At 44.5% G+C, this 23,408-nt stretch overlaps 1 protein-coding gene across 24 annotated transcripts in view; it reads right to left on the reverse strand.

The window, feature by feature from the left end:
- Window positions 1-493: 493 nt before the first annotated feature.
- Rim (Rab3 interacting molecule) overlaps window positions 494-23,408 on the reverse strand; it is a 67,186-nt gene continuing 44,271 nt past the window's right edge. For 18 of the 24 annotated variants that reach the window (XM_076783321.1, XM_076783325.1, XM_076783308.1 and 15 more), the window contains 11 exons: window positions 21,435-21,585; window positions 21,075-21,241; window positions 20,827-21,002; window positions 20,507-20,744; window positions 16,532-19,608; window positions 16,067-16,246; window positions 11,944-12,154; window positions 8,480-8,694; window positions 8,262-8,401; window positions 7,226-8,056; window positions 494-6,138 (listed from right to left, as the gene is read on the reverse strand). In XM_076783321.1, coding sequence (XP_076639436.1) covers window positions 7,850-8,056; window positions 8,262-8,401; window positions 8,480-8,694; window positions 11,944-12,154; window positions 16,067-16,246; window positions 16,532-19,608; window positions 20,507-20,744; window positions 20,827-21,002; window positions 21,075-21,241; window positions 21,435-21,585 — 4,762 coding nt within the window. In that variant the 3' untranslated portion in view covers window positions 494-6,138; window positions 7,226-7,849. Of the gene's footprint in view, window positions 6,139-7,225; window positions 8,057-8,261; window positions 8,402-8,479; window positions 8,695-11,943; window positions 12,155-14,431; window positions 14,611-16,064; window positions 16,247-16,531; window positions 19,609-20,506; window positions 20,745-20,826; window positions 21,003-21,074; window positions 21,242-21,434; window positions 21,586-23,408 lie in introns of all 24 variants that reach the window. The other 6 variants (XM_076783314.1, XM_076783309.1, XM_076783324.1 and 3 more) reach the window with 6 other exon arrangements.

The raw sequence follows: 23,408 nt of genomic DNA on the forward strand, positions 1-23,408 counted from the left end.
ACTTAAATCACAGACGAGGTATACGAATTTCTAAATATTCTTCACCAAAATACGCGTTGTCTGCATTTTGAAACATTAAAATTCTCAAAATCATTCGCGTGTTATAATATTTTAATAATATGAATGACATTTCGAGGAACCATTTCTGGCCTCTCATTATATTTTCAATGAAGGATTTTTTTCTCGAAAATGCGCAGGATTTCAAGGATATATCTATTACCAAAAATGATTGCAATTGACCCCCGCATCTGAAAATATTTTTTTTAGGACGATTTGAAATACATTTTTTTTTTGCCGACTTTCTCCACCACGATTTATTTTTGTCTACGGCTCTGAGAACTCTGTAGAATAATATGACGTTTCAACCGATCTAGAATAGCGAAAGAAACGAACGAACGTTGGCATTGGTAGATAAGAAACGACACGCGCAAAAAGAAGAACCGAAAGGGAAATTTTCACAAGCTTTGGACGCTTTCCAAGAACTCAAAGTCTCTGAGCTTTGAATAAGGTAGTTTTATTTTGTTAAAAATATTACTGACATTATCGATTAACAGCGGATTAACGAGTGATCGGTAAACGATGAGATACTTTCTTTTACACATCGTGATCGTTGAATACCCGGCGGTGTTTAGTCGTTACTTTACAAAAAAACATTACTATATTGCGTTAAAGTATGCACGTGTTTTATGTCCGTGTGTCTGTGCATATAGTATAAGTGTTCTCGTGTATCGTGAAAGGTGGCTGCGATTGAAATGCGACGAGATCATTGAATCACTTTATTGTCACACGCCATGTCTGGCATCGGGGTATCTTTTATCAGATATATTATACTGGATACAGTCACTAACGCTTTATATTAATCGTTCCATGTAGACCCCGCCGTGAACTCCTCGAACCCGCAACGGCATTTTCCCTTCGAACCCTTTTTGCTGTCTGGTCGGACCAACGATAGGTACAGAACTATCTTTAAAAACGGTTTCGCAACGAAGACCCGCAGACGATCCTGTGTCGATCCTGGCCATTTACCCCCAGGGCAAACGAAAAAGGAACCGTCGATGGAGTTCCCGGCCAAGATCTATTTCCCACGAAACGTCGTCTAATCGTACTGTTTAAATTCTTTTCGCTTTTGTATTTCGTCGTTCCTTTCCTCGCCCTCTTCCTTTCTCCCTATTTTTCACTCCTCGTGTTCCTCTTAGCGAAACGAAACCTGGACACACGTTACGCGCTGGATACACTATCGACTGTCTCCAATAATCGACGCATATCGGTGTTCCTGCGATCTTACAATCGATTGCGTGCGTCGATTACGTCGCGAGACACGCGACTGTTTTTTACGAATTCGAAAAGTCTACAGGATTTCTGTGGTCCGTTGAAAACGATTGTTCGATCGTTCGGTGAGAGTTTTCGTTCCATAAATTCGCAGAGAAGGATCGGAAGGTAGCGACAAACACGAGACACGCGATCGATCCTGATTGCCGAATGAAAGATTACAGGAACACCTACGAATAATCGAATCTCGTCGTAAAGAAATCGTAGACAGTCCCCTGCCCCATCTAACTTCCTTTCCAAGCTCGTTCCATCTCGCACGCCCCGTTATCGTAATCGCAAAAACCTAAATTTTGACAAAAGTAGTACCCCTTGGCTCTCGGTTCGATCTTTGCATCACCTGTAGATTTTTCCCCAGTACTTAATCCGTTTTTCTGTCTCTCATCCGGTTCGGTTCCTTTCCACCGTAGTTTCCTTCACTACATCCCCCCTTCACCGTTTCATCCCTCACCGTTTCTTTCGTTATATATACATACATTTACATACATACATTACATGTATGTATATATGTACATATCTATATATTCGTCGAAAGTTTGTGTCCATCCTCGTCTCTTTTTTCGTCTTCGTTTTACGGTAATTATAAGTATATAGGTACAAAGTCGGATATTAATTTATTCGTTTTCGTAGTTAATACTATTTGCATGTATATGTATACGTATGTGTATACATGTAGATAACATACACGCATGTATACACGTACGTACATATATGTGATTCACGATGCGTGTTCGATCCTAAGATTGAGCATGCCTATGTACAAATGGGCATGGCAAGAGTGTGATGAAAATCAACGGTTAATACCTTCATTCTCTTCGCATGGGTTCCTTCGAGATTTAATTCATTATTTCACGGACATTGAGCGTTCGATTTTTCAAAAAAATACCGTTAAAAATTATGTTCGCGCTTTGTTTAATTCTCTGTTCGTCGGTGTAAAAGTAGCTGCTTAGAGAAAATTCCTAAATTAATTTCTGCGCGTGAAATTGCTTGAAACGTTGTGGAATCTATTTTTGTTAAGCAACGCTTATTCGATATTTCAAATGTACACGGTCTATTAGTTTATGTATATCGATTGGAAAGAATACGCTGATTTCTAAATTTATCTTCGAACGAGCTTTTATTTAAAAGCTTGAAACCAAGCTCGACCTTTTTATCGTGCGATCCAAATAAAACGTCACAAGCTATTTTCTCAGAGATCAATATATCGGTTTCATTTTTTTTTTTTTTTTAAGCTAAACGGCCCAAGAGAACTAGTCATTTCATGCGCAACAAATTCTTCCGGGGCAACTGTTGGGAGGAAAAAGGGGAAAGATTATTTAAAACGACTACACGTAATAAAAAAGACGATTAAAGTAACTGCAGTGCACCTTTTGCAGTAGCCCCAAAAACGATTAGTCCCTCTAGACCATTTTAAGAAAAGAATTTTTTTAAATCGATAATCTTCGTTGGTTTCTGAGAACACAGCTTTTATGCTCTATCCAGACTACACGATTACTTCTCGCACAAATAATTACGGAGAATTTTTTGAAATATTCCTTTCGAACAGTATTTATTCGACACTCGCGATATTTTCCCTCCAAAGGAAATCAGTCGATTCCCAACTGCGGATAAACGGTTGGGACAGCGAAGAAAATTAAGGTATAAATTAGATCAATGATACGTTAACTGAAATATCCTAATTATATCTCGTCTACCACTCTTCGTAATCAGTTTGCTGATTCTCGCTTTTACTTTACACATTATTTCTGGCCCGTGTTCGTGTGTATTTTCGATCCCCTACGCAATTTCTAGCGAAATTTCCTACGAGAATTTACCGATGCTCGCTTAAAGTTTTCCGGATTTCTTCGTTCATCGATATACGTATAAAAAAGCAAACCCGTCTTTCTTTCCATCAATTTCTTTTGGAGAATTTCTTAAAACCGGTCGCTAGTTATGAAAGTCCTACGTTTGTATAGGATATGCAATACTGTTATATCGTAAGCGTTAACAGATCGCAACAATAGGACCTTCGCGAAATTTTTTCGCATAATTCATCACGATTGTAACAAACTCGAGAAAAGGAAATTAAGACTCGAAGCTGCACCGTTCCCGTACAACATAAACTTTCGTAACTTCTGCCAAGTGATCGTGATCGAAACGCAAAATTGGTTTGCACCGAACAAAAGACGAAACTCGAGGACACCGAACGAATTTCGCGAAAGCTCCTACGGCCGCAAGTAACCGGCGAATTTACAAACTGAATGTATTACATAATTCGTAGTCTTGTATATTTTTTTTTATCGAGTGTTATCCGCTAGTACAGAGTTTATATTCTGCGTGTTGGTTAATTACGTTCTCATTGTTCCAAGAGCCTACTAATATAAGTTATGCACTTGCAAAATGTTTACTTAGAAATCGTCTTACAATAAGTAATTTTTTTCGTTTTGCTCGCGACATATCGCGTCGCGCGTCGCCGCACGTTGTCTGACAGAGCTCTACGTTTGGTTTGTATTTATTTTTTTTTTTTTCTCACGAGTAAAAAAGCTTCTTTTCCCCCCCACGTTTCTGCACACGTTTCGCCCTCTAATTCAAGCACGTTATAGATATGATAAGATATCGCCCCCCCTTTTTTATACACTCTTCACGGTACTAATGGTCGATCGATCACCCAGTTACTAGAGGGTTCACGGTTTCTAGTATACGTCGCGAATTAACCCCCGTTCTCTATTTGCCCGTCTCGCGAATCGAAGCTCTTTCTTTTTATTATTTCCTCCCTGTTTCCGAAATCGTCCATAACAACCGCGTTCCGATCGACGCGTTACTTACGCTATGTCTCTATTTAATTTTGGCGAAACTTATCGTATGGATCGTGTGGCGAAAGCATTCGATATTGCGGAGTGCAAAGGCAAGCAGAAATAAGAGAATAGTACGAAGATGCGAAACGGAATAGCGTCCCGGGGAATTAGTCGAAAATCGGTAGAGTAAAAAAGTTTCGAGATATCAACTCTGAAGTCACTGATTTTGATCATTCACCGGACGAAATATCTTACGCCAGCCCCGTTTATTTGGAAAGTAAGTGCCGATATTCGTAGAATTGAGTTTCGATTCCCTGATTCTTGTCGGTGGTTTTGCTTCCTCTGCACGAACGAATTGACGTTTGAAAAAATAGACTCGACAGCTAACATTGGATTCCTGAACACGAACGTTCCAAACGGTTTACCGACAAAATAAGTGAACTCCATCGTATCAGTGACATCGATCAATATCCAAGGAGTACCTTTCAAGAGCGACAAACGAGGAGCGAAGCGATACGAGGTGAACGAACACAACGTTTTGCGATAAAAAGGGCATTCGCGAGGCAAATATTCGTAATAACGAGTACGTGCAATTCAAAAGCAGAGCGTATCGGTACTTAATTCGAAGCGACTGGATTAGCGAACCCGACGATAATTGTCCTTAAGCAACGACGAGTGCTCGAGTCTTTTCTTCGATGATCGACTATGAAAAGTTGTCGTTTACCTGCCCTTCGACCCTGTTTGGAAAGAGAATGTTTACATGTTGCAAGCACAATCAGCAAAACAAAAAAAAAAAGAAAAAAAAAAAAGAAATTCTTTTTACACGATAATCAAATGTGTTTAATCGCTAGACGTTCCGCGTACACGTGCATGCTCATCGAATTGTGTTCACGTGCGACCAGACGAATGCACATACAAAGATCGAACACATAACATGAGAATTAAGAGATATAAAATCGATTGGGAATACGTATGTCTCTCTCGATCGTGAGCGAGCATCATTCTTGTCTGTTTACAGATATTCTTTAGCAGTGATTGGCACAGTTTCCGCCGCGAGTCTCGAGATAACGCGAAACCCCGGGGACCGTGTCTTTCTATGCAAGGATGTATATGTGGGCGGTTCGTTTAGTGAAATATTCACATTACAAAAAACGAGCTTCAAAGTCGAGTGTAGGTATCGAGAATAAGATCCTAAACGTATACACGGCTCTCTCCTTGCGCGCTACACTCGAGTCGTGAATTTGACAATTAAATAAAAACTAACATAATCACATTATATGACAGTCGATATAGTTAGCACATTTTCGTTTTTTCTTCGTCAATTTTTTTTTTTTTTCTTTTTACTTCTCTCTCGCACGCAAAATAGTTGACACGGCTACTTAAAACGTTCAACAATTCGCTAATTCACAAAGTTCGTCCCCGTTCCCGAGGTTGCCACGCGACTTTCGGGGGACTGCAAACGCGACGCCCACCGATAGTGATCGTTTCAGTACGTCTTATCTATCGCGCGTCGAAGCAAACTTCTCGATCGTGGTAGTAAAAATTAATACGGGCTGATTGATAGTCGAAGTCGCCGAGCAACCGGGTAACGAAAACGCGACGGTCAAGGCAATTGTTCGTTTAAACACCTGCGCGCAATACGTATCGCGAATTCATATATATATATATATATAATCATTATAATATTTACAATAAATAATATACGCTCCGACGATGATATTTTCTTGCCTAAAAACTTGACAACGAGTTCGATTAGTTCAGATTTGTTGGTGCGCGACCGTCGTTGAAAATCGCCACTGTTATTAGAGCACATCGAGCGTCCTAAATTATATACAAATACGTTGGAAACGTCTTTCGCGAAATGCACACGCGTATACATAAATCTTGATCGGTTCACAAATTCCACCACTTCACTGGTTCCCCGTTCTCTGTTATCTAAACATTAATAATTCAAGTCACTATACGGCACGCCTTTCTCAGAGCATAGCACGTTGGAGTTAGCATCGATCTTGAATCGAGTGCCGCTGTATTGGTTTCACTGTAAACGAAACGAAAAGTAGAGATCAATCGATCGTCCGTCGTTACTTGGGAGGAATAGACGGAAAAGCATTATACGTAACAGGAACAGTGACAAGTATACAAATTTGGAGGCAAACTTGGGCATCGTTCGTATCAAATATTAAACGTCGATTAAAAATTTCAATTGTCGGTATCATAAACCGGGACAGTCATAATTTACGAAAAGATCTTCGTTTCGTATTTCATACGTCTACCCATGTCAGGAAGTATAACTACGATTCGTATGTACACAATCAAAGTAAGAGTTTAAACAGAAACAGGTATATTGCAGTTTCTGGAGTGCCATTTGGTATATCTTTGGATCAAAGTTTCCTTTTGGTAAGTGAAACAGGAAACATCGAAGATAACTTGAACGGAATACTTCGAATACGGCGGAGACTTACCTTTCCCTTTCCTCTAGAAGTAAAAAGGATATCTACTTCGTTATAATCGAGGAGGTTCTGCATGGATCGGGTAGAAATCGTTCAAAGGGGTTGCGAAAGAGTGCATACTGTTGTGCAAAGTTTGAGATGAACAGGGTAACACGTAACCAAGCAGCAACAGGGTGTTTAGGGACTCTCGTGTCTACGAGTAATTAAAAAAAAAAGAAACAAAAAAAATAGAAACAGGAAAACACTGAACAGTATAAGAATCCAGAGGAAAAATGGAGGCACACGAAAAGTTTGGCGCAAAGTGTATCTCAAGAAAGGCTTAGAGAAGAGAAATTTGATAGACACAGAGAAGCGATGACGAAGTTTCGGTCCACGATCCGACGCGTGCTTTTGCGCAGCCGTCCTCGTTGAACGTCGTCGCTTCGTGACTTCGGAGGAAGAATTTGCAAGGCAAGAGGACATTTTAATGTAAAACGTAGACACAAGGGAAATATGTAACAACACACGTTCGTAGACTTCACGCGGATAATTTAGGCTTCTCGAAATTAAGTTTGAATACGACGGATGCACAGATTGCTCGTCAAATGATAGCAAAGAAGGGTAGTTCAGCCGATTATCCACGTAAAATTGTTCGAATGAAATGTCTAGGAACGGTGCCTTGATCTCAGTGCGTACCTAAAGCTATCTGGAGCTCCGGGAACATGGCCGCTATGTCTACATCTAGTCTACATACGGACTAGTGGCTCATCTGATATGCCGTACATGATATGTGATGTGCTAGTGGTGTTTCTAGAAAGACATGTCCTCTCGAACGACCTTTCACACTTTTCCCATTCTCGCGGTCACCTTGCAAATAAAACACACTTTTCTCGTTTTATCCAACAACGCGATCGCACTTCTTGTTCGATTAGATCACGCAACACCCCCGCCTCTAAGATCGCTCTGCGTTACACGGCGATCTGATTTTACCGTACTCGGAGCCGACTCGATCATTTTACAATTTAACCGTAAACGACGTTACGAGAGACAGTGGAACGGATTTAAGAGTACGATTACGCGTATTACGGTAATTCGCAAAGAATATTTTCACATTCCGCTTGCTTTACATTACCAACGAATTACGTTGACGCTTATTTGAATCGAAAATTAGTGAAAATTGAACGGTAAGATTAGCGATTAATGCAAGTAAGGCTGGACACGATTTTTTTTTCCATTTTTCTCGTTCCATTAGAAATTACTTATAAAATAATTTAAAGTACGTCCGATTACACGTAAAGAGAGAACTGCTGGGACATTTGCTTAAATCTTAAAGGACTCTAGGGACGTGGCCGAGGATCGACGGGACAAAGCTAAGGATGGAGGTCCACTGACCAGGGATGTGTTGCCAAACAGCTTGTACCACCCGAACACCATGTCATTGAGGTTTAGTTCGTCCAAAATGATCTGCGCAATGCCCATGAACACTTTTTTCCCCTCTAATCGGCCGTAATCACCCCATACTGTCACCTGGAATCACGCAAACGATTTCAAAAGTTAGGACAGCTTCTAAAAGAAAAATCGGTGTAACTAATACTCCGATAATTACGGTGGAGTTACGCTCCTGGGCAAAAGGACACACGTATGATATCGATATTGAATTGAATTTTCCTGTGGGTTTTTATATTTATACGCCATAACAGCTACGAGAAAATCTATCGGCGCAAACATGTACCTGCAGTATACAATGTTGACAATTTTCTCTGAAAGTTAACGACTGCTGGTAGAACGGGTCCAACGTTTTCCTAGCCGCCGTCGTTTTCGCTTTCGCGATACACGTTTTACCGCTGACCAGATAAACTTTCACGTACGAAGCTGGAACAAACGATCGTGGAAGTTAGCGCATCGAAGGTGATCGCGAACGTTGGCGACGAGCGAACGAAACCAACGAACCTGGAATCGTTTTACTGCCCTGTTTCGGCTTCAAGTCCTTGGCACGTATCACCTCCACTTCAAGGTAGCCTTCCTTCTGGGTCAGCGAGAGCTGAATCTCGCCCAGACACCGAGCACCGAGCGCTTGCCTTCCAACCATTTGTCCGGGACCAAGATCGTCGATGAAATCTCTCAACTGATCGGTTTCGCCTGTCATTCGCAGACTGGGGGACCAACTGCAGTTCCCAAAATCGAACGTTTCATGTACAACGGAAGCCTTTACGAGTACGCCGGAGGGGGGTCGAGAAACGAAAAAGAAACGGGACCAGTCGAATCAACGTTACGTTTAAGGGAAACTTGATTCGTAGCACGTGTACGACCAACTGGAATCGTAATTGGTACTTTTCTACGAATATAACGTTCGCATTTTCCTCGAATCGAACACGATCCAACGCGAGGGTAGAGGCCAAACAAAATTGTTGAAAGTTCGTTTCGCAGGAGCGAAGGACAATTTTCGCAAGCCTTCGACGGAAGTGCGGAAAGAGAGAGCACACCTCATTCAGTTTTAGACAAGAAGAACTCACGCTGCAAGTGTGTCGGTGTAGCGAGTAAATATATAGTGTAGAAAAAAAAAAATTGTAAAGTTGGATACACAGCAGGCGGTCGTTTGCATGCAAATCATTCAATGCGCAAGTACCATATCACAATTGTACGTCCAACAATAATCAGTTTAGTCTCTTGCAACGAGTATTGTATCTTTGCTTTTTATATTTCACGATTTTATTCACGATTAGGTACAACCTGATTATTGTTGAATCAGCTAATTGTACGCTACGTACCCATGCATTATTAATAAGAAGTAATTGAGAGAAAGAGAGAGAAAGATAGAAAGAGAGAGAGAGACAGAGAGAGAGAGAGAGTAACGGTTTTAACTTACGTTTAGGGTTAGCTTTTACTGCGGCCTTCGATGAACTTATAAATAACCGTGTACTTGCCGCGTTTGGGCTTATTTACCAGTATCTCTTATCGTCCTTGAAAGGTAGCTAAATTGTCTAGGAAAGAAAATCTTAAAATAAAACGTCGACGTTGCTTCGTCCTCGATATATCCACTCTTTTTTTTTACGATCGTATTACTAAATTCCAACGTAACACGAAAGAAATACATGTTTGCTCGTAATTTATGAAATTTACATCGTTCTTCGTAGGGAGAGGGGACACAGTTGCATTAGAAAATAAGGAACCTTTCGACAACAAAGGCATTAGAAGATCGTTACTTCGTCCATCGAGTCGATGAAATTTCTCTCGTATGCGATACCATCTTACGTTTATAAGAATTTTTGTCGACTCGAGGTACACCTGACGTTCACAAATATTAGGTACATTTATCTACCTACAGTCTTATATACATTGCGCACGATTGTTGAAAGTCGGTACGATGACAACATTTTCCAGGGTAAGGTAGATCTATAAATATAAATTGCTATATAAATAGGACAAAGTATACATTTCATAGTAAAAGGGAACCTGGATAGTGGAAACGGCTTGGTTGTCGCATATAGTAAATGCCCCTTGTCACGTACAGAAGAATGATTTACAATGATAGTAACACATATATACAGAGAAAGAGACAGAGACAGAGAGAGAGAGAGAGAGAGAGAGAGAGAGAGAGAGAGAGAAAGGTGTTGTGTTGCGTGTGTGTCTGTGTGTGACATACGTACAATGGAGGTTCAACGTAATGCTGCATGATCATTTAGCCAAGCAGTAAGCCAAGACGACAACACCGACAACGAATACTAGCAACGCCACGAGACATCGGAATGGCAATAAACTCAATTTAACAAAAATATATATAAATAGATAGAAGAATGGACAAAAAATAGAAAAAATAAATTGCGTGGCACGAAATATTTGTTTCGTGTGTGTTGCAGCATATCGACGCGTGGCATTTACGAAAAATGTGTCATCTGGCTTCGTCCTTTTCATTGCAACAGAAGGCACTGTTTAGAGTGTTTTGTAAGATCGCAAGAAAAACATGGAAAACGTATGACTGCATGAAAATGAAACGATACGATAGGATACAGAGAAAAAGTGAATGTCTGTTCGTAGAAGAGGGGCAAAGCGTGAATGAGCAAGACAATGTACATCGATGCTGGGCACACGACTCAATCACACGTTGAAAGACAAAACGATCGACGTTTTGCGTTTGCGATTTCCTGCGCGTAAACAGTAAAAATTTGTCATAGAATACAGAGGAAGAGAAAGAAACGGTTAGATGGATAGTGAAACAGATAGAGAGGGGACGGGAGAACAAAACTGAAGTTATTCGCAGGGTTAATCCGTTCCTCCAAATTAGATTTTCAAACGTTTCACCGACAGTTTCATATTATTGTCGGATCAGAGTAAAATGAATACTAAAAACCACTTTCTCGATTGCAAATTTCGATGGACGTGATTCCTACATTTACAGACAGGTGGATTTGTTCCGACTCCAGTTTAACTCGAACATTTAACACTAAATCTACCACGACCAGTCATCTGACTAGTAGAATGATTTATATTTTTTTGTAAAAAATTGGACACAATTTGGTACCAAATTCTGTAAGTAGGAAATATATGTATAGCAAAGACGAAAGGAAAGAATCTTCAGTTTCCACTGTCTTAGAACAGTCTAACAACGCGTATTGAAAAAAGTTAAACTTTAGAAACTACTAGGGGTTTATTAATAATTAAGCCATCGTTGAAAGCGGTAAACCTTCCCCTTTAAAGTGGTTTTTGGTTTTTGGCGATCCAACTTTCCGTTTTTGAGATATCGTAATTTATGTAAAGGGGTAATTTTTTAATTTGGACTATCTCTGTCTCCATTTGACACATCGCGTCGGACCTCTTTCTCGCGCACGGTCATTGACCTCGCGTCAATGAACGTAAACAAATCCTTCCGACTCTTATATCTCCGGAACTAGCCACCGCATCGACGCGAAACTAAAATTGCTATATCTCCGGAACTAATGAAGCTATCGACTTGTTCGAACGCTCATTTTAAAGAGCATTTCATCCTCTATCCGATGACTATATCACCTATTAAATTTATGCTATCTTCGATGTTTATTTTGGTATTTAATTAATGAAACACTGAAACAGCTATAAAGAATCATTATTAAGAATGCAATGTCTTTGAAACCACGGAAGATGTAATTTTACGCTCGTCGACAATTTCTTTATTTACTATACGTAAAACGAAAGGAACAGAGTAATTGGAATAAGATAGCTTACGAATAACCCTGCTGAAAACGTAAACAGCGAACAGCTTTCAAACTAGAGACAAAGCCACAAAGAGAGAGAGAGTTAGAGAGAAGGGAGTTAGAGAGAGAGAGAGAAAGAGAGAGAGAGAGAGTTAAAGTATAGAGAGAAGAAGGAAGAGTTGAAAGAGACAACAAGGAGTCTCGTAGTTCCGGGTTCAGAATCGGCCGATGAGGGCCACTACTTACGAGCTTCCTTCGGAACTAGAGATCGAGTTGAGACTTCCGGCTGTGTCACTGGCCGCTGATCCCGACTGTTTTCCGGGTTCAAAGCGCTGATAGGGTACAATCTCCTCGGAACGCTGTATGCTGCTCGGCGTGCTGTTGCGCTTCCGGCTCGATAAACCGACGCGTGGCTCCACGCTACCACTTCCGGTGAAGATCCCGCCGATACCGCACTCTGCGTTGTAAACCAAACAAGAAACAACCGCTAAACTATAATCTTTCATTGAGATTTCCACACCGTGTCTGCCGCAGCCCTTTCTCTCATCCAGCTCCAGAGGTGGTTGTCGTGCGTTTGCTCTTTCGACTATTTACGACTCTCTCGCTCCCTCTCTCTCCCTCGAAATTTCTAAAATGTTCACACACTCTCCCTATTTCTCTGTTCCTATTGTTCTCACGATCATCGATCGTCCCTCGATCGTTCTCGAACGGAGAACAGAACGATTAGAAAGAGGCTCGCGAAGACACATGTACACCTGGATGAAACTCAAACTCGTCGAATGATCGTCGATGAAGGTTTAGAGGCAAGAGGAAAGAAAGTGTGCTTAAATTAGTCAACTACCAAGTAACAAATGGAAATACTTTAACGGTTTCGAGCGTCAAGACTCGACAACGCTCGTGATAATTCCAACGTACGTGGAAACCTGTAAGAGCAGCCTTCGTTCGTTGTTGAGTTTAGGCTTAATTTTTGATCAATGATTAAATTCGATTACTCTGAACGAAAGTTCATTCGTTATCGATCATGAGGCGTAGCTCTAGCACTCTAACGTTGGACCTGTAATCATAAGCGGGCAGAAAGCGTCGCAGCTGAATGCCAAGTTCGCTACGACTATATCGCACACGCATTTGTGTGTCGTACGTACACAGAAATAATTCGTAACCCTAGAAAACGTGTTCGTTACATATATGTTCATCTACAGTTAAGCGAGTCTTTCGTATACATTCCGAACACGTGACTTGCATACGTACGCGAAACATTTATTCGCGAACTTATTCAAAAGAAGTACGTAAAAAGTATCCGCAGGCGGAATGTACAAGATTGTGTGCTACATTCAACCAACTTTTGTGTGTGTGTGTGTGTATGTGTGTACGCCTGTCTGTGTCATGTGTGTATATATATGTGTGTGTGTGTTTGTGTATGAATATGCGCATGAGAACACTGCATCGCTTGAAGACATCAAAAAATGAAAAGCCGTAACGGGTAGAGTAGACGTCTCACCCCAAGCACGTATCAACAGCGGCTTCTAAGTTAATAAATAATAACGAATCAGGTGGCCAACTTACCTACCGTTTCAAGGAGCCTCGGCTACGACCGAGTCTCGTAACAAGCTGACCACGTGTTTCATCTAAAAGTTCAAAAGCTGTACAAAACAGACAGGTACCGGTGACTTATTGCCAGCATCGACTCTCATCGACACTATTCTACAGTCACGAATAGGACAGCCCGACATGAACAAATGTACTTGCGCAGCTAATACGTAAGATTCTTGAGCCTCGAATGCAGCCTTTATGGTTCCCTCTTGCGTCCAATTGTTCCACGATTATCGGGACCAGACATTTTTCACGGCCATTTTTCACGGCCAATTCAGAATCTGGCCCGCCGATGTAAAAGATAGCTAGCATTTTTTGGTATTCGAATTGATAAAAATCGAGGGAGAACTCGATGGTGATTAATCGAGGCTTGCGATACAGCTCAGGAAACTCGTGCAAACGTTCCTCTAAGAGTTTACGCATCGCTACTACGTAGAAACAGTCTCTACGATCTAGCGCAACAGAAGACGAGCCGAGAATCGTCTCGTGACTATACTTGGGAATCGTGCAGCCTCGCAAAATACTTTCTTCGTCGAACGAGATCGTGCTCTAATTTCTAAACAGGTCAAAGAGAGTATTTTCCGACGATAGCCACGAGCGTTTCGCACGGCCCTCTCTCTCTCTAAAGCACAACTTTTTCTAAAAAGTTATGTTCTGTGTCTCGTTGTTGTTGTTGTAGTTGTTGTTGTTGTTAATCGTAAATGTCGCAGACCGATCTCGCCGCTCTCGTTCTTCTTGCTGTAATTTGTCTTTCTGCAACGTGTACTCACATTTCGCCGAAGGCTCGAATCTCCGCGTCGGGAATTCGTTCGACATCCTCTCGACGACGAACACGCATCCGCCGGTACGAAATCGAAAGCAGACTGCGATTATCGATATCGAAATACCGCCGGAGCGAGTCCAGACGAACCTTCTTTCAAACAATCTTATATTCGTGCTAATTCGACAATTTAGCAAAGAAAAGAAAAATAAATATTCGTTCGAACGTATCTACCCTCGATTAAAAAGAACGTCTCGAGAACGAGGACTGCAGACGGATGCCGTCGCGTGCAGTTCGCTCCCACGTAACGAAAAGGGTCGCGAGGAACGAAATTAAAAATGGGAACGATGGAAAAGGGGACTGTTATTTGCAGGGTGTTCGGACCTGTCGCCGTCGCCGCTACCCTCGCCGTCGCTGCTGGCGGAACTCGGTTGCCGTCCGCTCCTTCCGCTGGCCGTGTCCTCTGGCAAAACCTCCTCGCTTCTATGAACTGTAAAGGACGACTTGCCCTTCTTCCCGAATCCTAGCCTCCGTTTTCGTCCTTCGTCGCCCACGCATGTACCACCAACAGACGCACGTGGTATGTTATGGTTTTTGCGTGACGTGACACAGTTTTTTTTGTTGTGATCATAGTGGTGGTAGTTGTAACAGTAGCAGTAGTAATAGAAGTAGAAGTAATAGTAGTAGTAGTAGTAGCAGTAGTGGTAGTTTTAGATGTTGGTTGCACGATAGAATAGTGGTACGTGTTATCGTAGAGTTCGGTGTTGGTTTTCGTGTGTGTGGTTTCGTACAGTTTATCCTCCGACCAGATGTGTTTTTGAGTGTTCGGTAGGGGTTTTTAATTAACCCGCAGTGATCGTTCCAGCGATCGATCGGGGTGATCCGCGTCGAGTGTTGTCCCGTGACACGATCGCGCGAGCGACGATAGCCCGCCACGATGAGAAATCGTGCAGGTGGGTGCAGGTCGATGACGTGAATGGTGGTCCCCAGCGTCGAGAGATGGTTGGTTGGTAGAAGTAAAATGTGAATGTGTTCATGTCGAAGAGAGGCGGATAGAGATGAGGAGGGATGGCGGAGAAAACAAGAATACGATTAGAATGTACATACTGCCCCGTTTACTGGGTTTTTTGCTCTTCTACGACGTGCTCTTGATATCGTTCCTTTAAAGATCGATATACGTTACTCGTTCGGACACGGATCTCGTATTTATACCATCGATCTACGTTCAGTAACGTCAGGTGCTTCGGTCGAAACATTCGGTACGTTCGAAACGCTCCGTGTACGAACGGATAATATAAATCGACTTAACTTGATTCGTTTTACCGACAAATTCTCGTATTCTGCTCGTTTGTTTCGTTCGTTGCATCGTGACACGAATAACGCGCGAACAAACAAACCAACGATTCAATTTTTATCGACGTTTCGTCCAGTCTTTAACCCCTTCCCGTGGCATTTAGCTCGACGAAATCCAGGCCCAAACGGTAGGCGTCAATGCACGGTAAACAGACCAGACTGATACTAAACTGCTTTGTAACAAAGATTATAAGAATCGTGACCAACTCTTGTGGCGTACCGATAGGAATTAAAACTCAATCACGTTATTTTACGTTTGTAAACATGGCTCGTGATATTCATTCAAAATCTTCATCACGAGTCAGACTCGTTAAAGTACGAGAAGGGGTTGATGTTCTCGTAAAAGTAAAGTCGAGACTTTAACGCGAAGCAACGATACGCATAGCGAGAGCACGCCGTAACTACTTACTAATGGCGCTAAACTAATGTTACGCTAGTATCTCGAGGGACTATTGATATATTACGAAGAGACAGACTAAATTCTGACGTATGGAAAAGACAGAGAAGGTAGTATAGATTATCGCGCAAGAATAGTAATGACGCGGAAAAGAATCGGTTTCTCTTGAAACGAGACGAGTTATCGAATATTGCGAATAGATAGCAATGTACGGCACTCAACGTTTAAACGATAAATCGGAAGAAACGACTAGTGTGACGATGTGTTACCTGTGGCGGACAGCTGACTGGTGCTGTTACTCTTCTTCCCCAGCCCTGGCTGATACTGCACCGCACTTCCGCCGCCACTGCTGCTTCCGCTTCCGCTTTTACTCCCGGGCGAGCTCTTGCGACCTCTCCTCGAGGAGTCTTCGACGTTCAAGCCGATCGCCGTATCGCTCAAACTACCGTCTGAAGAACGAAAGTCGCGTCAACGCCGCGATAGTGGTCGGATAATACGAATAACGGAGAAAATGGAAGACCCAGGGGAAAAGGAGAAAATATCGAGAGCAAAATATTACCGATCTTTCTGTTGGCAAAACATCAAGATAATTAGTTCAGGATTTGAAATGTCTCGTTAGATAATGTTTACGATGATCGAAATGTAAAGTTTCTCGCCTCTAGCTTTCGTCGCGTGAGATTTTATAAAACGAAATACACAGAGACCATCGCATAAATTCTGTTTGTAGGACTTACCAACTTTGTCGTCCTGCGGGGCGTCGGTGTTGCTAAGGCTCCTGGCAAACTGCCCTCTCTTGCCATGCTCGTCGTGCTCGTTATCGACTCCTTGGCCTCTGGACGCCTTCTCGTAGGAGCTCGACTGGCCGGTGTACTCGCTGCTTTCAGGCATGGAGGAGGATCGACGATCCCGCGGATCGACGTCGCGTTGTTCGTTGGCGGCGTCGTGGGCAAATTTTTTCCGCGATCGCCGCCGGATGGAGGACGTCGGGGACGTTGTCGGCATGGCGGATTCGTCGATGTTGTCGCGCGACGATGGTTTCGTGTTTCGTGAGGTTTCGTGGTGATCGACGGCCCGTGGGTGGTAGTTTTTAGCAGTGTCGGAGGTAGCGGTTTGGGAATCAAAGAGACTTGAATTAGCGTTACCGGGGCGGGGTGCTCGGTTACGGGGCCTACGCGGATCGCACGGGCCAAATCCGCAGTTCTCGCTGCACTGGCTCTCGCTCTCCATCGAGTACTCGTAGTACTCGAGGGTGTCGCTGATTGCTACGTTCCTCTTACTACCCTGCTGCTGTTGTTGACCCGTTTGCTGTTGGGGTTGCTGTTGCCGTTGCTGCTGCTGCCTCTTGTCGAGGAGCTCGAGGTCCCTAGCCTCCGGGCAGCTGCTGTTCCGTCTACGATACCTAAGCCTCGATTCTACCGACGGCCTTCTCTCCTCGGTTTTACGCGACAGCGACCCGGACCTACCTAACTCCGTGGAAATCGCTAACTCCCGACACTCCGGGCAGCTACTCTTACGCCTACCGCGATACTGCGACGACCGCAAAGATCCCGACCTAATCAGTTCGCACGTTTCCGGACAATCGCAAATCTGATCCGGCCCGTACTCGTACCTCGAGTCTACGTAAACGTCCTGTTCTCTCTCGTAGTACGTCGTCGGTCTAGCAGCCTCGCGAGCAGCGCCGACGTACTCGTTCTTTTGACGGAAGCAGTCCGCGCACACGACCGTCTCCATCGAGCCGAAATCCTCGTCCGAGTCCACGATAAAGTTCGCGCTGCTTCTCTCTTCGTCTTTTCTTCGCGACGGATCGTAATACCGGAGCTCTCTGGTCTCGGGGCAGCTGCTGTTCCTTCTGCGACGGTACAACCGTCTGGCCCTCTCGGCCCTCTCGGACGAGCTGAGCTCCTCGTCCGAGCGCAGCACGGGCGACGACTCCGCACGCTGCAACATCATCCGTTTGCTCTCGGTGAAGCTCGGCACGGACAGGTTGTGCTTGCTGCTCTCACGATACGGTTGCACGTTCTCGTATATACCGATGCTCGTCTCTCTGCTTCCTCTTCTGCTTCTCCTTCGTCTCCTTCGCGGCGCGAAGCCGTCCTGATACTGGTCCGCTCGATAATCGTACTCGTCCGCGGAACGATAGTCGCAATACTCGTCGGCGACGTACTCGTCGACGTATTGTGACGTTCTCTTCTTTCGCGTGCTGCCCCGTCGTTCGTCTTCCCTTCTGTCGTAGTACTCGTCTTCGTACGTCTGCTGCCTGTCGGTTCGCGGCAGCTGAACGTTCGTGTCCTCGTAAGCGTACAATCGTTGATCGTAATCCTCGATTCTCGCCCTGTCGACGAACCCTTCGTCGTACTCGATGTCCCAGTCGTAGCCATCGTATCCGTTCTCCAAATACGACTCGCTGCTTTTCGTTCTTCGACGAGCGCGACCGGTGCCTCTTTGATTGTCGTAATGGTCCAGATCAGAGGTGGCGCGATGAGGAGAACAAGAGACGTCCACATCTCGGGCATAATTCTCAGCGGACGAGAGCGCTTCGTCGATGCTACAGTAAATATGCTCGCTGGCCGGATCGCACATACCGCCGTCCAGATTCTTCGTACGTTTCTCCGATATGTCGGTGCCGAACGTAGAATCGTGCTCGTGAAAAGTCGAGTCCATGTACTTCCGTTTGGTGGGGTCTTCCCGGCCGAGGACGTTCCTCAGACCGATTTGATCGTCGCCGTTGAAGGACTTGTCGGCCATCAAGTCGTATCGGTAACCCTTACCGTCTAAATCGATGGTTTGATTATTGAAACGGGGCATGTAAATATCCGTTCCGCCGCAACAGAACTCGGACCCGTAACCGTAGAACGGTTTGTGGTCCTGCTTAAGCAGGTAATCGTAATTCTTTTCCCGGTTGAGGAGGCTTCTGGGCACCTTGTCGTCGCCGTTCGAATCAAAGTACGATTTACTCTGGTCGCCGAGGGCGGGTATTTTATCGCCGTAGCCGGCGTCGTTGATCGCCATGTTCCTCTTTAGCTTTCTTCTGGCCGTTCTGAGGCTGTCGTCGCTAAATATGTTGCTGGTAGAGATGGTCTCGTACTCGAAACTTTTCGCTCGGCGCGAGAGCAAGCCAGCGCCTATCCCGAAACCGCAGCGGTCGGCGTAGGTGTCGTGCAGCACGTCGTAATCGAAGCTCCTAGCCTTGGAGAATAAAAAAGACCTACGCGGTCGTAAGCTAACGTCTAGATTCCTAATGCCGCAGTCGTCCGTAACGTCGTGCAAGCCTCTCGAGAGGAACTGGTATCGAGCTTTCGCGGTTCTTCCGGTACGATCCTGCCAGCTACGCGATCGTCTACGCATACCGGAGTCCAGAAGATACGGCGACGAGTATCTGTCGCGAAACTTCTCGATGAGACGATCGTTGAAGTCAACCTGAAGACAATCCTCGACGTATATCTCCGGTATACGTTTCTTCGAGCTACCGGTTAGCTCCTCTGGCTTGAGTATGTAACCCTCGGAGACACTGTATTCGCTGGTCTCCGGGCTGTAATATCTCAGCATGTTCTCGTCGACGGTCTGCGACCTCGTGAATGGCGTACGCATCTTTCTGTACAACGAGCGCACCACTGCGGACTTGCTCCGTACGAGGGGATGCGGGGTGGGATTGTGCTTGCTGGGGTTGTTGCTCCTGGGCTTGGTGGGATTGTTGTTCGGACAGTGACATTCGCTGCAGGGTACCCTAAGTCTGTGCCTGCGCCTATTGCGCCTAGGGGGCAGGGGCATAGGGGATATGACACCGGGTATTAAAACGTTTTTAACTGTCGGTCTGCAAACAATGTTTTTCATATAGAGTTTTAGCGCTTCTGCGGTTTACATAACGAGTGTCGTGAGCCCATTCTTCAATTTTTATTCATTTACATTCAAAAAATGACTCTACTTGCACGTTCGCGATCGATCGAACGCGTTTCTTCGTTTTTGCTTTTCTGTTTTTCCGTTTTATCGGTTTTATATATTTTTTTATTTTCTTTTGCTTTTTACGAATACCGAGAGAATTTGACCTGCCAATTTTTTGTGCATTGTCACTCGCCGAACAAAGAAATGCAGGTTGTCTTGTAGGACGTGCGACGATTGATTAGTCTCTTGGTGATAGCACGCATACGTACAGTGACGTGTTGAAACGTAGGTACACCTAGTCGTTCGACCAACGCCACGCACTAATCCCTGCTTTGTTAGAATGGGGCGATATTAAATGGACATTGACACGGTGCATAGGAGGTGCAATCTAGCCACTAATAGTAGAAACCTCGAAGAGAGCGCGAAAGGATCTGGGGAACCTATCAAGCAGGCGGAGGAAGATGAATAGTGCAACTACGGGGTGACATTTCATTCGGCAATGTCCATTTAATTCAGGGATTATCGTTGATGAGAAGGTAAGCCATCAAATGTTCCATTCTGTGCACGGTGCATTCGGTGAACGTAACGATCATTCGCTTCGAACCAAACAAGGATTACGGTATTTCGATCGATCCATGATCAAGATAAAAAATAAACGGAAATAAACAAAGGTTACACGTATCGGTAGTGTCGAACTGGTACAATGGATGGCTGTCTTCTCTAAAGGGATACTTTCTTTTCTATGGAACTTGTCTTGCTTTGTACACTGACTTTGAATGCAAGGTCAACGACTCGAAATTATTATACAATAGACATTGAACTATACTCACATTAGTCCTCTGGAATCGCGTGCTCGTTCCGACGGCGTACTGAAGGCACTACTCGTTACGGAGGCTATACTCTCTATATCGGAGTCACCGAGATCTCCAATTATGTCTTTGTCAGGACTCAAGTGTCTTCTCTGCGGTCTGTGCATTCGGTTAGCATTGCTATGCGGCAAAGGCAACGGATCGTGAACTATCGAGGGAAGATCCGAGTCTGACAGGCCACTACAGCATCTTTCCCAGCCTGCGAAATGCAAATCACAGTACCCACGCGTTACGGTACATCTTCCAATGCTCGGATAAAGTTTAACGAAAAAGGATCTCACCTCCCATGCCTGTACTCCTGTACGTTGTATGCACCTGTCTATTATGGGGTCTCATAAATCTATTTCGCTCCTCTAGATCTTGAGAGGCCCTTTCCTTCAAAGCTGCCGGAATTATAGGCAACTGTCTCTTCTTTGGCGAACCAGTGGGAGTGGCCGTCGCTGACCTCGAACAGAATCTGGAATTTGCAAAACGAAGCCATCCTTTGTCGTTCTATATCGTGTCTCGAAGAGTTGCTGATGATTCATACCTGGTCGATACGTAGCTGTGCGAGTAGGGCATGGATCTATGTTCCGGTGGAGACAGAGACCGATGACCGGTGGGACTTTGAGACCTTCCTCGATATCGAAGGCTCGACGAGTCCATTGGTGCTGCACTATGCGACCTGTGGCCCATCATTCCTCGATGAATATCCTCCTGAGGATTACAGAAATTTAGCAACATCGTGGGTAAAGCCGAATCAATGAAGCCGCGCACGAACCCGTTAAAAGTTTGGATACTGTTGCGTTGTTTTAATACTACGTACACGTATGCACATAACTCGAGATATTATTGGTATTGCAGGCGCGTCGAGATTGTAAAAATTAAAGAAAATTGAGCATCGGCTCACCTTACGATAGGTCTGGTAGCCAGATATAGACGCGGGCTGATCACGGTTCATCAGAGCGGCTCGTTTACGGCCCTGAGGCGACATGTCCCTTCGACTTCGATGCTCCCCGTCGATGCAGAACTCCCTTTCCGGCGGGGGGCTAGAATAGTGGCTGCTCCAGCATGCGTTCATTTTTTTGCCGATTAGTGATCGTCGTGATGCTTACACGTTAAATGGGGCGAGTGCTGTGATCTCGCGCTAGATTACAGAGTGCATGCGGCCAGGCTGGTTCTCATTGGCGATGCTTATATCAAATATGCATTCTACGTTGCGTTGCTCTTCGTGTCCTCTGATCGACACACGAACGAGCACGGAAAGCGACAAACCAAAACAGGATGCGAGTTTTACTACTTGGGAGGATCCCGCGATCGATAGTCAATAGTCTCTCGCGCGAACAAGCTCTCGTTTATTAATGTATTTACATCCTACTTGACGAGAAAGATATAGTGGGCAGACTGAGACACTAACTATTTACCCTTGGAACTATTTATTCCTTTCTAATAGCGTCGAAAAGAAAAAACAGAGAATTTTTACGTTACAGATCAGAGATCGTGGTTCGATCTCTGTTGCAGATAAATTCAAATGTTTCCTTGGACTTGGACTCACCCCGCAAGTAAATACAGAATTAATTACTTCCAACGGCAATACTTATTACCTCATTCCGCGGTGAACTGGTCGCAAACCGGTCGATCTGCAAAGAGCAAATGCATATTCCTGCGATCCGCGCATAGCTATCGTTACAATTTACTTGCCAATGAAGCCAGACAGAAGGGTTGGACCTTCTTCTCGTGATGTCCTCCAGAATGGAAGGACGTTTCCGTTGCCAAGAAGCTATCCCGCTAAAGAAAAGCTGGCTCGCTGTAAACAATGGAGACTCGCGGGCGCAGAGCCGTAATCAGCCGAGCCAAACGCGTAACGGATCCCCGAGACGATTGATCGCGCGCGAACCATACGAAACAAAACCGACAGTCATCGTGTCTCGGTTCCTGGCAACGGAACACCAACAAGTAACGGAAAACGGTCCGATAGAACTGGACGCTACCCAAAATCGCGAGAATGAAGCTTCGAGAAAGAAATGGAGCCACCCCGGCCGATGCGTCGCGTTGCACTAAGCATTCTAGAAGCCATGTCCTCTCGCAATCTAAGTCTCGTAAACGTGAACGTGGGAGATGCAAGAAGCGATGACATGATGACGCCTACGAGTGCCTACGTGAATCGGTGACCTACTGCATCTCTGCGCCCAACTACGTCGTCCGCGCGACTCGGTCCGTTCTGTGCGCACGGTTTTTTCTACGATTTTTCATCGTTACGTCTTGTTTCTTTTGTCGGTGCACGCGCGACAGAGAAACGAGACGCTGTGCAGCCGGAGAACAACGCGAAAACAATACAAAAGGAAGAAACCTACTTCCAGCGACTGCGACCGATACGGAAAAGGCCGAGCCGCGTCGTTGACTGTATACGAAAACTTGCCACGCAAGGGAGTCACTCGAATATGTCGTCCAGACACATCGGTTATGGTCGGTCTAACGAACAACGCGTAGCTTCGTACGAATTTTCCATGGGCAAATTGAAGAGCGGGCCGAATATTATTTTAGTACAAGGGTGGTTGCGGTAACGAGATGTTCGGTTAGGTAAGAATATTGCTGTTGATTCGGGTCCCGCGTAAATCTTTGCGATGTCTTTTCGGGAAATACCGATGTTTCGCTATCGCAGCTAACCTCGACGAGAATCTAATGTCTCTGTATATGGTTACAGTTAAAGAAAAATTGGCTTTCGGCGAGTACGATTGCTAGGACCGATGGGAGACGAAAATTTCGATCAGGGAAAAATCGTGCAGTGTGTCTGACCACCATCCAGTACCGACTACTGAACCGTCGACCAGTACTTACAGACCAAATTTTATTTTATCCGTAAGCGTTCGATCTATCGGTAGCT

This window comes from Colletes latitarsis, chromosome 2 (genome assembly GCF_051014445.1).
Source record: "Colletes latitarsis isolate SP2378_abdomen chromosome 2, iyColLati1, whole genome shotgun sequence".
In the NCBI taxonomy this organism is placed as follows: domain Eukaryota; kingdom Metazoa; phylum Arthropoda; class Insecta; order Hymenoptera; family Colletidae; genus Colletes; species Colletes latitarsis.